The 14331-nt window shown below is 35.7% G+C and overlaps 1 protein-coding gene across 7 annotated transcripts in view; it reads left to right on the top strand.

The window, feature by feature from the left end:
• Positions 1-14331, top strand: part of FAM126B (family with sequence similarity 126 member B) — a 77515-nt gene that overhangs the window by 48716 nt on the left and 14468 nt on the right. For all 7 annotated transcript variants that reach the window (XM_038585328.1, XM_038585325.1, XM_038585329.1 and 4 more), the window contains 3 exons: positions 4779-4874; positions 8019-8135; positions 12055-12142. In XM_038585328.1, coding sequence (XP_038441256.1) covers positions 4779-4874; positions 8019-8135; positions 12055-12142 — 301 coding nt within the window. The remainder of the gene's footprint in view (positions 1-4778; positions 4875-8018; positions 8136-12054; positions 12143-14331) is intronic.

The following is a 14331-nucleotide window of genomic DNA, read 5'->3' as shown; positions in this document are numbered from 1 at the left end:
AGTAACTTGCTGCTTCTTAATTTTCAGTCTTGAGCATTATCTAACAATTTATCCCTATGAAAGATAAAGATTTAGCTCTTTATCTCTTTCTCTTATCGTCTCAGTGTAGCTCTGTTGTAACTGTGGGGAATTCATTTTTCCAATTTATTATTACTATGAATGACCATAGTTCATTTGAAGCTTCCTTGCTTTGTATGACTGAGGCTTGTGATTAAATGTTTACTTTTCCTTTCTTATATACCTTTTTAATTGTCTTTTATTTTGTTTATTAATTGCTTTATAATTCAACTCCTGCAAATTCTCTATCAGTTGTCTAAATCTCCTTGTAAGTCTTCATTCACATCAGTTATTCTCTCAATTTCATTCTCCTACAAAAAGGGTTCCTGGAGCTTTTGACTTACTCCAATCCAGACTGTGTTGCCCTCTTTGCCTGATATACACTTATTATTGTGGGGTCTTCCTTCACTCTTATCCTGGGATTCCCTTTGTCTTTTTCCTGAGTGGATCTACTGTTTTCCTGTATGCACCTATATCCTCATTCTTTTTTCCTAGTGTTCTGAAACTCCACTGTGATATTTCTTGGTGTAGGTTTATTTCCTCCATTGTGCTGAGCATTAAGTGGAACTTTTTGATTTGGAAACTCATGTCCTTTAGACTGGAAATTTTTCTTGAATTATTTTTGTAAATTAATTTGGCCTCTCTGTTTTATCTGGTCTTTTATTATTTGTTGGTCTTTTACTTATTTGGGTTTTTATTGTCTGTCTTTATTATTTGGATTATTTTCATTATTTGGATGTTGGAACTCTTGGAGTGGTCCTTTTTTCTCTCTCATCTACTGTATCTTTTTCCTTTTGCTTTACTTTCAGTGATATTTCCTCAACTTCATCAACCAGTCTTTTTCTTGAGTTCTTAATTTCTGCAGTTCATATATTTTATATATTTAAATAGAAGCTCTTCTTGTTTTCTAAGTGCTTTTAAAGTAGATGCTTTTTTCCCCTAGAAACAGCATCTTCTATATTTTTGAGAATATCAATGATAATTTACTTTGTTTAAGGGTTTTTTCCTTCTTTGTGTATTCTGTGTTTCCTCCAAATTGTGCCCCACCTTTTGTATTTCTTTATTTTGTTCTTATTTTCATATTAGTAGACTTCCTCAGATGTCTGATAATCCTCCCCACCTTATACTAAGGAAGTAAGGAAAGGAAATAAAAAATGAACAGCTCTGACCATGTGAGAAGGGCTAGTTGACTATGAACTTCACTGAGCCATTCAGTTGGAGAACTTCCCAAGTCTATACCTCTAAGTCTTTCATTTTGGGGTGGTCCAATTCCCTATAGAAAACTCTTTCTAGTCTCTCAACCAGAGGGCTGGCTGTTAACATTCTGGTGGCCTGGCCAAGGAGGGAAGGAGAACTTAAGGTTTCAATATCCAGTAAGAAGTATTTAATTTTCCTGTTTTCAGTATGATATCCTTCCCGCAACCTCCATTCCAAACAACAATTGGGCTTGGTGGTTCCCAGGTAGAAATTTCTTTTATCCTTTAAAAAAGAAATCTTCAATAAACCTAATGCCATAGAGAAGGAGAAGGGAAGGGATCTGAAGATGTGACTGCTTCCAAGTCAGACTTTCAACTCAGTTTTAACTCTTTATTTTGAAATAATTTCAAACCTACAAAAAATGTTTCAAAAATAGTACAAAGAATTTCCATATACTCTTTACGGCCTATGGAAAGCTTTTTAGAAGAACAACTTTCCTGGGTGGTGCCCTCATAGATTCTAATTGGGTCAGTCTATGTTGAGGCACAGGAATATAGCATTCCAGAATGCCCTTCAATAACCGTAATGTGCATCCAGATCAAGGAACCACTTAAAAAAATTAATTTATTTAAATTCAATTAATTAACATATAATGTATTATTGGTTTCAGAGGTAGAGGTCAGTGATTTATCAGTCTTATATAATACCCAGTGCTCATCATATCACGTGACTTCTTCAGTGTTCATCACCCATTCCACCTCCTCCCCTCCAGTGACCCTCAATTTGTTCCCTGTGATTAATGAGTCTCTTATAGTTTGTCTCCCTCTCTCATTTCATCTTGTTTTGTTTTTTCCTTCTTTCTCTTATGATCCTATGCTTTGTTTAAATTCCACATGAATGCAGGGGATCCCTGAGTGGCTCAGCGGTTTAGTGCCTGCCTTTGGCCCAGGGCACGATCCTGGAGTCCCGGGATCAAGTCCCACATCGGGCTCCCAGCATGGAGCCTGCTTCTTCCTCTGCCTGTGTCTCTGCCTCTCTCTCTCTCTCTCTCTCTCATAAATAAATAAGTAAATAAATCTTTAAAAAAAAAAACAAAAATCCTTTAAAAAAATAAATTCAAAAAAAAAATAAAAATAAAATAAAAAAATAAATTCCACATGAATGCAGTCATATGTTTATTGTCTTTATCTGACTTATTTTGCTTAGCATGATACTCTAATTCTATTCATGGTATTGCAAATGGCAAGATTTCATTTTTTTGATGGCTGAGTAATATTCCATTGTGTATATATATCACATCTTCTTTATCCATTTATCTGTTGGTGGACATCTGGGCTCTTTCCACAATTTGACTATTGTGGACATTGCTGCTATAAACATTGGGGTGCAGGTGCCTCTTCAGATCACTACATATGTATCTTTTGGGTAAATACCCCATAGTGCAATGCCAGGTGGTAGGGTAGCTCTATTTTCAACTGTTTTCCAAAGTGGCTGCACCAGCTTACATTCCCACCAACAGTGTAAAAGGGTTCCCCTTTCTCTGCATCCTCACCAACATCTCAAGCTGTGTTTCCTGACATGTTCATTTTACCAATCTGGTGTGAGGTGGTACCTCATTGTGGTTTTTTTGACAGAACCACTTTCTTAGAGGCTGTAAAGATTAAGAAATTGTTATTCATTAAATCAAATCATTCAACAAAATTTATGGAACAATTATAGTGTATTAGACACTATGCTGGACACTAGAGATAGAGATGATAAACTAAATGAGCAAACTAAAGTTGCTTATTATTAAATAGCTAAAACAGAGGTAAAGAGAAAGAATTGTGATTCCCTGGGATAAATGTTGTATTCAAGCTACAGAACAAAGGGAACTCTTTCCTTTAGCCAGAGGAATTAAGAGCAGCTTTATGTCTAATGTAAAAGTTTAAGCCAGCACTTGAATCCTAAGCAGAAATTTCCCAAATGAAAAAGTATGTTCTAGTAAGAAAGGGCAGCCTCCATAAAAGCAAGGAGTTATGAAAAGTTATGATCTATTCATGGAAAAGCAAGGAGTTATGAAAAGTTATGATCTATTCATGGAGTGGTAAGATCGATGTAGAGTTGTGTATGTGGTAAGCAGTGGAGGGGACGAAAGATTGGAGCGGTAGGTTGAGGGTGGATTTTTTTTTTTTTTTAAGCTTTATTTAGGGGCCCCCAGGTGACTCAGTTGGTTAAGAGTTGCCTTTGGCTCAAGTCATGATCCCAGGGTCCTAGGATTGAGCCCCCATGTCAGGCTCCCTGCTGAGTGGAGAGCCTGCTTCTCCTTCTCCCTTCTTTCTGCTTGTGCTCTTTCTCTGGTTCTTTCTCTCAAATAAATAAATAAAATCTTTAAATTAAAAAAAAAACAGTTGTATTTATTTTTAGTGAGAGCATGGGAAGGAGAGGGAGAGAGAGAACCTCAAGTAGACTCCCCACTGAATGTGGAGGCTGATGTGGAGCTCAGTCTCAGGACCCAAGACCACGATCCAAGCCAAAATCAAGAGTCGGACACCCAAGCAACTAAGCCATCCAGGCACCCAAAGGGTGAATTTGATTTTATTTGATTTATTAAAGATATATTTATTTGAGAGAGAGCATGAGCATGGGGGAGAGGAACAGAGGGAGAAGAAGACTCCCCACTGAGCAGAGATCCAGACGTGGGGCTTGATCCCAGGACCCTGGGATCATGACCTGAGCTGAAGGCAGATGCTTAACCAACTGTACCACCCAGGCACCCTCCAAGGGTGGATTTTAAAGGCCTAATGCCATAATGAGTTTGGATTTTATCATATAGTCAACAGGAACAGCAGATTAATGGAGGAGTCATCTGTTCAAGCATGATGGTTTATTTTTGGAGGAAGAAAATATAGATGGTAGCAAGGGACGTGACCTTTAATAAGGAAAATGAAAACAGAGAAATTATAGAGGAGGAGATCACAGCAGTCTGAGAAATCAGGAAAGTCACTATTACTAATACATTCTTATTATAACCCTTGTTATAGGGATGTCAGAGTGGCTCAGTTGGTTAAGCAACTGCCTTCTGCCCAGGTCATGATCCTGGGGTCCTGGGATGCAGCCCCACATTAGGTCCCTGCTCAGTGGAGACTGTTCTCTTTCTGCCCTTCTCCTCCCACTCTTGGGCATGCACACACACACACTCTCTCTCTCAAATAAAATCTTTAAAAATAATAATAATACTAATAACCTGGGATGCCTGGGTGGCTCAGTGGTTGAGCATCTGCCTTTGGCTCAGGGCATGATCCCAGAGTCCCAGGTTTGAGTCCCACATCAGGCTCCCTGCATGGAGTCTGCTTCTCTCTCTACCTGTGTCTCTACCTCTACCTTTCTCTCTCTTTCTTTCTCTCTGTGTCTTTCATGGATAAATAAATAAAATCTTTTTAAAAATTTAAGGAATAATAATGCTTGTTATCATCCACAAAGAAATCAGTCTCTAGTAGAAATAGTTGTTGATAATCCTTTTCCTTTGTTTTATTTTTTTCTAGGTTTGAAGTCTTGAGTTTTCTCATGTTGTGTTATAATTCTGCTATTGTGTATATGCCTGCTTCATCTTACCAGTCTCTTTGTCGGATGGGCTCCAGGTGAGAAGAAGAATTCTCATTAGCCTTCATATACATTTATTTGACAAATACTTATTGAGCACATTTTCTATAGTAGGTGCTGTTCTAATTCCTGGTGATATAGCAGTAAACAAAACTTAGGGGCTTATATTCCTGTAGGAATCCTTATCATCTTTTATGTATCATGAGTTTTAAAAATACTTAAGCATTAAAAAATTATTTTCTAGCTGAACATCAAATTAAGCGAAGGTATCGTAAGTTTAGGGTGGTATAGTGATACACCTAATCATTGCCTATATGCCAAGTTTTATAAATCACTTCGAGATATTTGAATAAATAGTTCTATATGTGGAGAAAGACGAAAGGAATGCAAATTTTTTCACTTATGTATTTCACAAATAACTCTGCTTTGGAGAAGATTAGCAATAGTACCAATTATCTATATGTCTCTTTCGTATTTGTGTGTTGTAGTCTTTACTAAATCAGAATTTCTAAAAATTTGGACAGAGCTGAGCTGAAATTTAAATGGCCAGTATAGAAAAAAAAAATTAATAGGAATCAGATGGGAGTCAGAGTACCTTTTGAGTCACAGATTTCAGTTATAGAAGGAACCCTGAGTTCATTCCATCCAACTGATTTTCACTTGAGGAAACTGAGCCCCTCAAAAAAGGTTAAATGCTGTATTAATTTTTCATTGCCTTATGGCAAATTGCCACATACCATGACTTAGCAGCTAAAATAGCAGGCATTTATTATTTCCACGTTTCTATGGGTGAGGAGTCCAGCCATGCATTGGCTAGGTCCTCTGCTTATGGTGTTAGAAAGCTGTGGTTAAGATGTCTGCCAGAGGTTATCTGAGGCTCAGTTGAGGTATCAGACACTTTTATTGGCAGAACTCAGTTTTTCTAGTTGTAGGACTGAGTGCTTTAGTTTCTTGTTGGCTCTCTACTGAAGGCTACCCTCAGTTCTTTGTCTCTCCAACATTGGCAGCCTACAACATGGTAGCTTGCTTCTTTAAAGCAGAGAAAAGAGTGAGAGACTCCAGCAAGAACTGCAGTACAATCTTGTGATACAACATAATCACATACTCATGTACTTGTAGTCATGGAAATCTCATTATCTTTGCTATATTCTCTTAGTTGGAAGGACCATCCAGGTCCCACCCACACTCAGTAGTAGCAGATATATAGCATGTGAATACCAGGACAGGGGATCATAGGATTCATGGCCTTCCAAGAGACTGTCCACTCACAAATACATTATTGAAGTTCATGCTGCTGTGTTACTGAGAAGAGAGTATGGTCCTTTTTAAAACAAGTCTTTTGCTAACTGGGGAAAGGCCAATCTAAATTAGGTGTAAGTTTGATTTTATATAAAAAAAAAAAAGTTTGATTTTATAGTATCTTAAAAGAGCCTGTAATAACATGATAAATGATTAACAAAATTCTTGTCTCTGTAACTTAGATACTGTTATCAAGAAAGTACACTATTGAAGCACATACTGCCTATCTACAGATAAATTATGTATAAATGACTATTGTTGATTCATTAAAACAAAATCTGCCAAGGCTCTAATTTTTGTGGCACTTAAAAGAGATTTTCTTAATAGCAAAAATGATGATAGAATTTAGTGATCCTCACACTTTTGTTCACATACGCCTTAAAGAATTTTGAAAACATATGTAGCTTTCACATATTTAAGTTGACATTTAAATTTTTCATCTTATTTTAAATAGTTGCAAAAAGAAAATAAATAAATAGTTGCAAATGGTATGATTTCTAGTATGTAGATATTGACATAAAATAATTTAGTATTTTAAATGTATATAACATAAATACCCAACATCATCCATATGAAGAATAGATGAACAGGCTTCTAATAGTCCAACATTATATTATCCCCTTTTTTCTCCTTGAAATTAATCTTCTCTACCATTTTAACCATATAATTTTATCCTAATGCCATTTTATGCTTATAAGTCTTTTTTTTTTCTTTTTAATTTAACCGTTGTTGTAGGTTTTATTTTTTACTTTTGAGTATTTTGTGGGTTTTTTTTTTTTTTTTTTTTTGGTTGGTGTTGTTTTTAAGTAGGCTTCACAGCCAACTTGAGGCTTGAACTCACAACCCCAAGATCAAGAATCACATGCTCTACCGACTGAGCCAGCCAAGTCCCCTATGCTCTCAAGTCTTATTGATCTCTTAATTATATATCTCTGCTACAAAAATATATATGTAAATTGAGATTTTAGAGAAATTTCCAGAAATCATAATGCACTAAAACCCTGAAAAATCTCTTCTGGACTCACCTTACAATTATTCTAACAGATTAATTGATTAAAATAATATAGGTACATTACAACTTTTGATAATTAGCATAACTTTTCTGGAAGCCTCTCTTAGTGAGATGAAGACAGAATTGTTTATGGCACTTTAATTTAAAAATGGCCTCATAGGGGGCACCTGGCTGGCTCAATTGATCTTAGAGCTGTGAGTTGGAGCCCTGTGTTGGGTATGGAGATTACTTAAAAATAAAACCTTAAAAAAAAAAATGGCCTCATAGACATCAGTATTTTGAATGCCCATTTATTTGTTTTGACATTTCTAAATGGTTTTTTTAAAATTTTTTAAATTTTTATTTATTTATGATAGTCACAGAGAGAGAGAGAGAGAGAGAGAGAGGCAGAGACACAGGCAGAGGGAGAAGCAGGCTCCATGCACCGGGAGCCCGATGTGGGATTCGTCCCGGGTCTCCAGGATCGCGCCCTGGGCCAAAGGCAGGTGCCAAACCACTGCGCCACCCAGGGATCCCTGTTTTGACATTTCTGTATCTCCCACTAATTCATCCTGATAAAATTTGGGATATGTAAAAATTACACATTTCTTTTCTTAAGAGGGAAAAGGATGACAGACATAGTTAGCTATTTGAGAAAATTTGTTGCTTTTATTGATATAGTTCTCTAGAATATATGCTTTGTGAGGGCACGGATTTTATTTTATCTTTTTGCCTGTTCATAACTGTATGCTTAGGCCCGGGATAGTGACTGACATGTAAGCAGGTACTCAGTAAATGTATGAGGAATGAAAAACTGAATAAATGATTTTATGAAAGGAAAAATGTTTAATCGATCAGGAAATCACACATGGCAAATACTGTGTTTTCCTAGGGTTTGTGTGAGTGGGTTTCCACGACAACATGAAAAACACTGGAAAGAACTCTGTGGTCGTATAGTATTGGATCCTGAATTCATGGTGCAACTTCTCACAGGGGTTTATTATGCCATGTAAGTACATAGACTATGAAATGGAGTGAATTCATCCTAACATCTGGAAACTTAATATTTCTCTTTTTTTTCCTTATCAGTTGCACAACACTGAATTATTTGTTCCATCATGGACCCATTATCTTCTTTAATATGAATTCCATTTAGTATCCTTTTTATTTATTTTAATTTTTAAAAAGATTTATTTATTTATTCATGAGAGACACAGAGAGAGAGAGAGGGAGAGGCAGAGACACAGGCAAAGGGAGAAGCAGGCTCCTCGCAGGGAGCCCGAGGATCCAGGGATTCCAGGATCACGCCCTGGGCCAAAGGCAGGAGCTAAACCGCTGAGCCACTCACGGATCTCTCCTAGTATCTTTTATTAAATGAATATATACTTGTTTCTTGAAAGCAGTATAATAATGATTAAAGACAGTTTTTTAATTGAGATGCAATTGGCTTATAAGATTGTGTCAATTTTAGGTGTACAACATAATTAGATATATTTTATATTGTGAAATGATTACTACAGTCAGTTTAGTTAACATCCATCACTACAAATAGTTACAATTTTTTTTCTTCTAATGAGCACTTTTTAAAATCTCTTAGCATCTTTCAAATATACAAATACAGTATTGTCAGCTCTAGTCACAATACTATATATTATATCCCCAGACTTACTGATCTTATAACTGGAAGTTTGTACCTTTCCACCACTTTCACTCTTTATACCCACCTCCACCCACCACCTCTAGCAGCCACCAGTCTGTGAATTTGGAGTTTTTTTCCTTTCAGATTTCACATACAAGTGAGCTCTAACAGTAGTTAGTATTTGTCTTTCTGTCCGACTTATTTTACTTAGCATTATGCCCTCAAGGTCTGTCCATGTTGTTGTAGAAGGCATAATTTCTTTTCCTTTTTTGTAGCTGGATAACAGTATCTTGTTTGTGTATGTGTGTGTACACACTATATATTCTTTACCTGTTCATCTGTCAGTGAACACTTAGATTGTTTCCATGTCTTGGTTACTATAGGTAATGCTGCAATGAAAGGAGTGTAGATATCTTTGAGTTAGTGATTTTGTTTCCTTTGGATATATACCAGAAGTGGGATTGCTAAATCATATGGTAGTATTTTTAATTTTTTGAAGGACTTCCATACTGTTTGCCATACTGTCTACCAATTTACATTTTCACCAGTATTGCACAGGATTTCCTCTCTCCACATCCTTGGCAACACTTATTTCTTGATAAAAGCCATTTTTACAGGTATGAGATGATATCTCATTGTGGTTTTGATTTGCATTTTCCTGATGATTAGTGATGCCAGGTATCTTTTCATTTACTTTTTGGCCATCCATATGTGTTCTTTGGAAAATGTCTGTTCAGGTCCTCTGCCCAATATTTAACCAGATTGTTTTTTTTTTTTAACATTAATTTGTAGAGGTTGTTTATGTAGTTTGGATATTAACCCATTATCGGCTATATCATTGAAAATACCTTCTCCCATTTAGTAAATTGCCTTTCCCTTTCTTTAGTGGTTTCCTTTGCTGTGCAAAAGCTTTTTATTTTGGTACAGTCCCACTAGTTTATTTTTGCTTTTGTTTCCCTTGCCCAAGGAGAAATATCTAAAAAAACATTGTAAGGTTGATGTCAAAGAAATTACTGCCTGTATTTTCTTCTAGAAGTTTTATGGTTTCATGTCTCACATGAAGGTTTTTAATCCATTTTAAGTTGATTTTTGTGTATGATGTAAGGTGGGGGTCCAGTTTCATTCTTTTGCATATAGTTGTCCAGTTTTCCCAACGCCATTTATTGAAGAGACACTCCTTTCCCTGTTGTAAATTCATTAGCCATGTATATGTGGGTTTATTTCTTGGTTTTCTTCTCTTCAGTCTGATTTATACGTGTTTTATATGGCAGTGCTATATGTTTTGATTACTATAGCTTTGCAGTATAGTTTGAAATTAGTAAGTGTGATGCCTTTGGCTGTGTTCTTTTTTCTCAAGATTGTTTTTGCTATTCAGGATATTATGTGGTTCTATACGAATTTTAGGATTATTTCTTTTGTTTTTTGATTATTTCTATTCCTGTGAAAAATACCACTGGAATTTTGATGGGGATTACATTGAATCTATAGATTGCTTTGGGTAGTATGGACATTTTAACAATATTAATTCTTCCAGGCCATGAGTACAGAATATCTTCCCATTTATTTATGTATTTTTCTGTTTCTTTCATCAGTGTCTTTATGAAAACTTCAGGTGTACAGTATATATCTTTTATCCTCTTGGTTAAATTTATTCCTAGGTATTATTTTAATGCAATTGTGAATGGAATTTTTTCTAATTTCTTGATAGTTCATTATTAGCATATAGAAATGCAGACAGATTTTTGTATACTGATTTTTGTATCCTGTAACTTTACTATATTTATCAGTTCTAACAGTTGTGTTCTAACAGTGACATTGCTAGGGTTTTCTATAAATATCATGTTATCTGCGAATAGAGACAGTTTTAGTCTTTCTGTTCTGATTTTGGATGCCACTTCTTTCTTTCTTTTCTTTTTTTTTTTTTTTTATTTTGCCTAATTTCTGTGGCTAGAATTTCTAGTACTATGTTGAACTTTTTTAAAGTGAGAGTAGGCATCCTTATCTTTCTCCTGATCTTAGAAAGCTTTCAGCTTTTCACCTTTGAGTATGATGTTAGTTGTAGGCTTATCACATGTGGCCTTTATTATGTAAAGGTGTGTCTCCTTTACATCCACTTTGTTGAGTTTTTATCATGAATAGATGTTGAATTTTGTCAGATGCTTTTTTGTTGTCTCTATTGAAATGATTATATGATTTTTATCCTTCATTTTGTTAATATGGTATATCATATTGATTGGATTGCAGATTTTGAACCATGCTTGCATCCCACTTGATCATGGTGTATAATCCTTTTAATGTATTGTTGAATTTGGTTTGCTGATATTTTGTTGAGGATTTTTGCATCTATATTCATCAAGGATATTGGCCTGTAATTTTCTTACAGTGTTCTTGTCTGGTTTTGGTATCAGGATAATGCTGGCCTTGTAAAATGAATATGGGAGTATTCTCTCCTCTTCTGCTGTTTGGAAGAGTTTGAGACTGGTATTAAGTCTTTTATAAGTGTTTTGGTAGAATTCACCTGTGAAGTCTTCTGGACTTCTGTTTGTTGGCAGTTTTTTGACTAGTGCTTCAGTTTCCTTACCAGTGGGGCACCTGGGTGGCTCTGTGATTGAGCATCTGCCTTTGGCTCAGGTCGTGATCCCAGGATCCTGGAATCCAGTTCTGCATCAGGCTCCAGCAGGACTCCTGCTTCTCCTGCTGCCTATGTCTCTGCCTCTCTCTGTGTGTCTCTCATGAATAAATAAATAAAATCTTAAATTTTTTTTTCTTATCAATAATTGGTCTATTCAGATTTTCTGTTTCTTCATGATTTAGTCCTGGTAGGTTGTATGTTTCTAGAAATTTATTCTTCTACTTTGTCCACAATCTGCTGGTGTATAAATTGTTCATAATCCTTTTACTACTTTATAAATAGCCAAGATATAACTAATCAATAAATTGAAATCTGGAAAGCAGTCAGGTTTTCTTTTTGGAAAACTGTTTCTCTACATAGTTTTTAAGTATGCTCCACACCCGGTGTGGAGCCCAGCATGGGGCTTGAACTCATGAACCTGAGATCAAGACCTGATTTGAGATCAAGAATCAGATGCTTAACCGACTGAGCTACCCAGAGGCCCCTCTTCAATTTGTTCTTGTAAGCAAAAGTGGGATAGTTTAGAAATAAAATGATGCACAAATTAATGTGAAAATCTTGTTTTGGAGCCAAAGTAGCAGGACTTGGGACAATAAAAATGTTGTTAAGAGATTAGAGATATTTGCTAAAGTTAGTTAACAGTCTGCTTGTCCACAGGTATAATGGGCAGTGGGACCTTGGCCAAGAAGTCCTTGATGATATCATTTATAGAGCTCAGCTAGAACTCTTTTCTCAACCACTATTGGTAAGTTTTTATATTTGTTTTTTATTAAATATACCTGTGCTGAAAGGGGCACTATTGAGTGAATATATTCAATATATAATATATGAGGCAATCTAAATCATCGTAGGAGAAAGGTTTATTCCATAACAATAGGTTAACTGTTGGACAGAAAACAAAATTGATTTAAATCCTCTACTACCACATATCAGAATAAAGTTCAGATAAATTAAAAAATTAAATGTTTTGAAATCCTTTAAGAAAAGAAAGGAAAAGGTTAGGAGCACTTACTCAAATTTCTAGAGATGGAAGGATTTTCTAAGCTTAAGTGTTGGGACAAATCACTAAAATAGGATTGAGTTCTTTTCTTTGACCACATGAACATCTAAATTCTAAACCACCAGTTTTTTTAAAAAACAAAATTAATGTGTACTGCACAGACTGAAAAAGATTCTCAACAGACATGACAAGAAAGCCAGTTAGGATTTTGTTCTATATAAATAAAAAGATTTAATACTCTTGCACAAACTCAACATATTTCTAAAAATTAAATATATTTCTAAAAAACCTTTCCATTACCAGTAGCAGTATAACACAACCCTGTACATCCTTTTGCAGAAGTAGTTCAGTAACATGTATACGTTTTCTTTAACCCACCATCCCATGTCTAACAGCACATCCCAGAAAACTACTTTGAAAGTTTTTAATGTATTAAAAGCACGACATTAGTGTCATTTCTAATTACAGAGGAATCAATACAAGGTGTTTCACAGCCTAGAATAATTAACTTTATGTTTGCTTGATGAAATTATAGATTCAAAAAAAATTTTTTGAAGATTTTATTTATTATTCATGAGAGACCCAGAAAGAGGCAGAGACATAGGCAGAGGGAGAAGCAGGCTCTTCACAGGGAGCCTGATGTGGAACTTGATCCCAGGACCCTGGAATCATGCCCTGAGCCAAGGCAGATGCTCAACCACTGAGCCACTCAGATGTCTCATATTCAAAAATTTATACTAAAAAATACTAGTTTGTGTTAAGTGGTCAAGCAATGTACAATTATTTTTTATCTGGACAAGACAGAGGCAACATACAAATGCTAATGGTTACTCAAGTGTTTCAAATATGAATGGTTTTTCTTTGCAGTTTTTTGTGTTTTCTAAGCTTTTTATAGTATAATGGTATTTTAAGAATATTATTTATGCTTTTTTACTTGTAACACTTTAAGAGTACAATTTTTTTATCTAGATTATTGGCAGGTACATATCACAGTGTAGATTTTAATTTTTTTTTTTTTTTTAATTTATGATAGTCACAGAGAGAGAGAGAGGCAGAGACACAAGCAGAGGGAGAAACAGGCTCCATGCACCGGGAGCCCGACATGGGATTCGATCCCGGGTCTCCAGGATCGCGCCCTGGGCCAAAGGCAGGCGCCAAACCACTGCGCCAGGCAGGGATCCCTCATAGTGTAGATTTTAATTGTAATTACATTAGTTTACATTTTTTTTAAAGATTTATTCATTTATTCTATAGAGAGAGCACAAGTGGGAGGGGCAGAGGGAAAGGGAGAGTGATTCTCAGGCAGACTCTGTGCTGTTACAGAGTGCAGTGGAGGGCTCAATCTCACAACCCCAAGATTGAGACCTGAGCCAAAACCAAGAGTTGGACACTCAAATGACTGCACCACCCAGGCATCCCAAGAATACAAGTTTTAAAGCCATTTTCTTTGTATTCTTTATATTTTAAGCTAACTGTAAATTTATCAAAGTAGCATTTACTTTAAATGCATTTAAACTGTAAATTTATCAAAGTTAATTCTTTGCTATTTGAATTTCCATTTTTTTTCTCATGTCAGCAAACCTAATTTTACTCTCAGGGTTACATTAAAGCAAATGGATAACAAGATAAAATAATTGTACAGTATTATTATTATGATATATTTGTGAGATTCTAAATTCATACTTTTCTCCTTGTAACAGTCTTACAAATTAAGTAGAGATGGCATTTCCAGGGTAAAATAAAGAGATTAGTAATTTCTAGCCTAGAGCAATCCTTTGTTGTGGAGGGTCCTTGAGGGATCCAACCAAGACCCCAAGGGCCATCTTTTCTCTGTTAAAATCTAGAGCCAGGGAGCACCTGGTTGGCTCCGTCAGTTGTGTGCCTTCGGCTCAGGTCATAATCTCAGGGTTGTGGGATCAAGCCTCATGTCAGGC

The sequence above is a fragment of the Canis lupus genome, chromosome 37, assembly GCF_011100685.1.
Source record: "Canis lupus familiaris isolate Mischka breed German Shepherd chromosome 37, alternate assembly UU_Cfam_GSD_1.0, whole genome shotgun sequence".
In the NCBI taxonomy this organism is placed as follows: domain Eukaryota; kingdom Metazoa; phylum Chordata; class Mammalia; order Carnivora; family Canidae; genus Canis; species Canis lupus.
The sequence above is the reverse complement of the archived record's forward strand: the minus strand, read 5'-3'. Positions and strand labels throughout refer to the sequence as shown.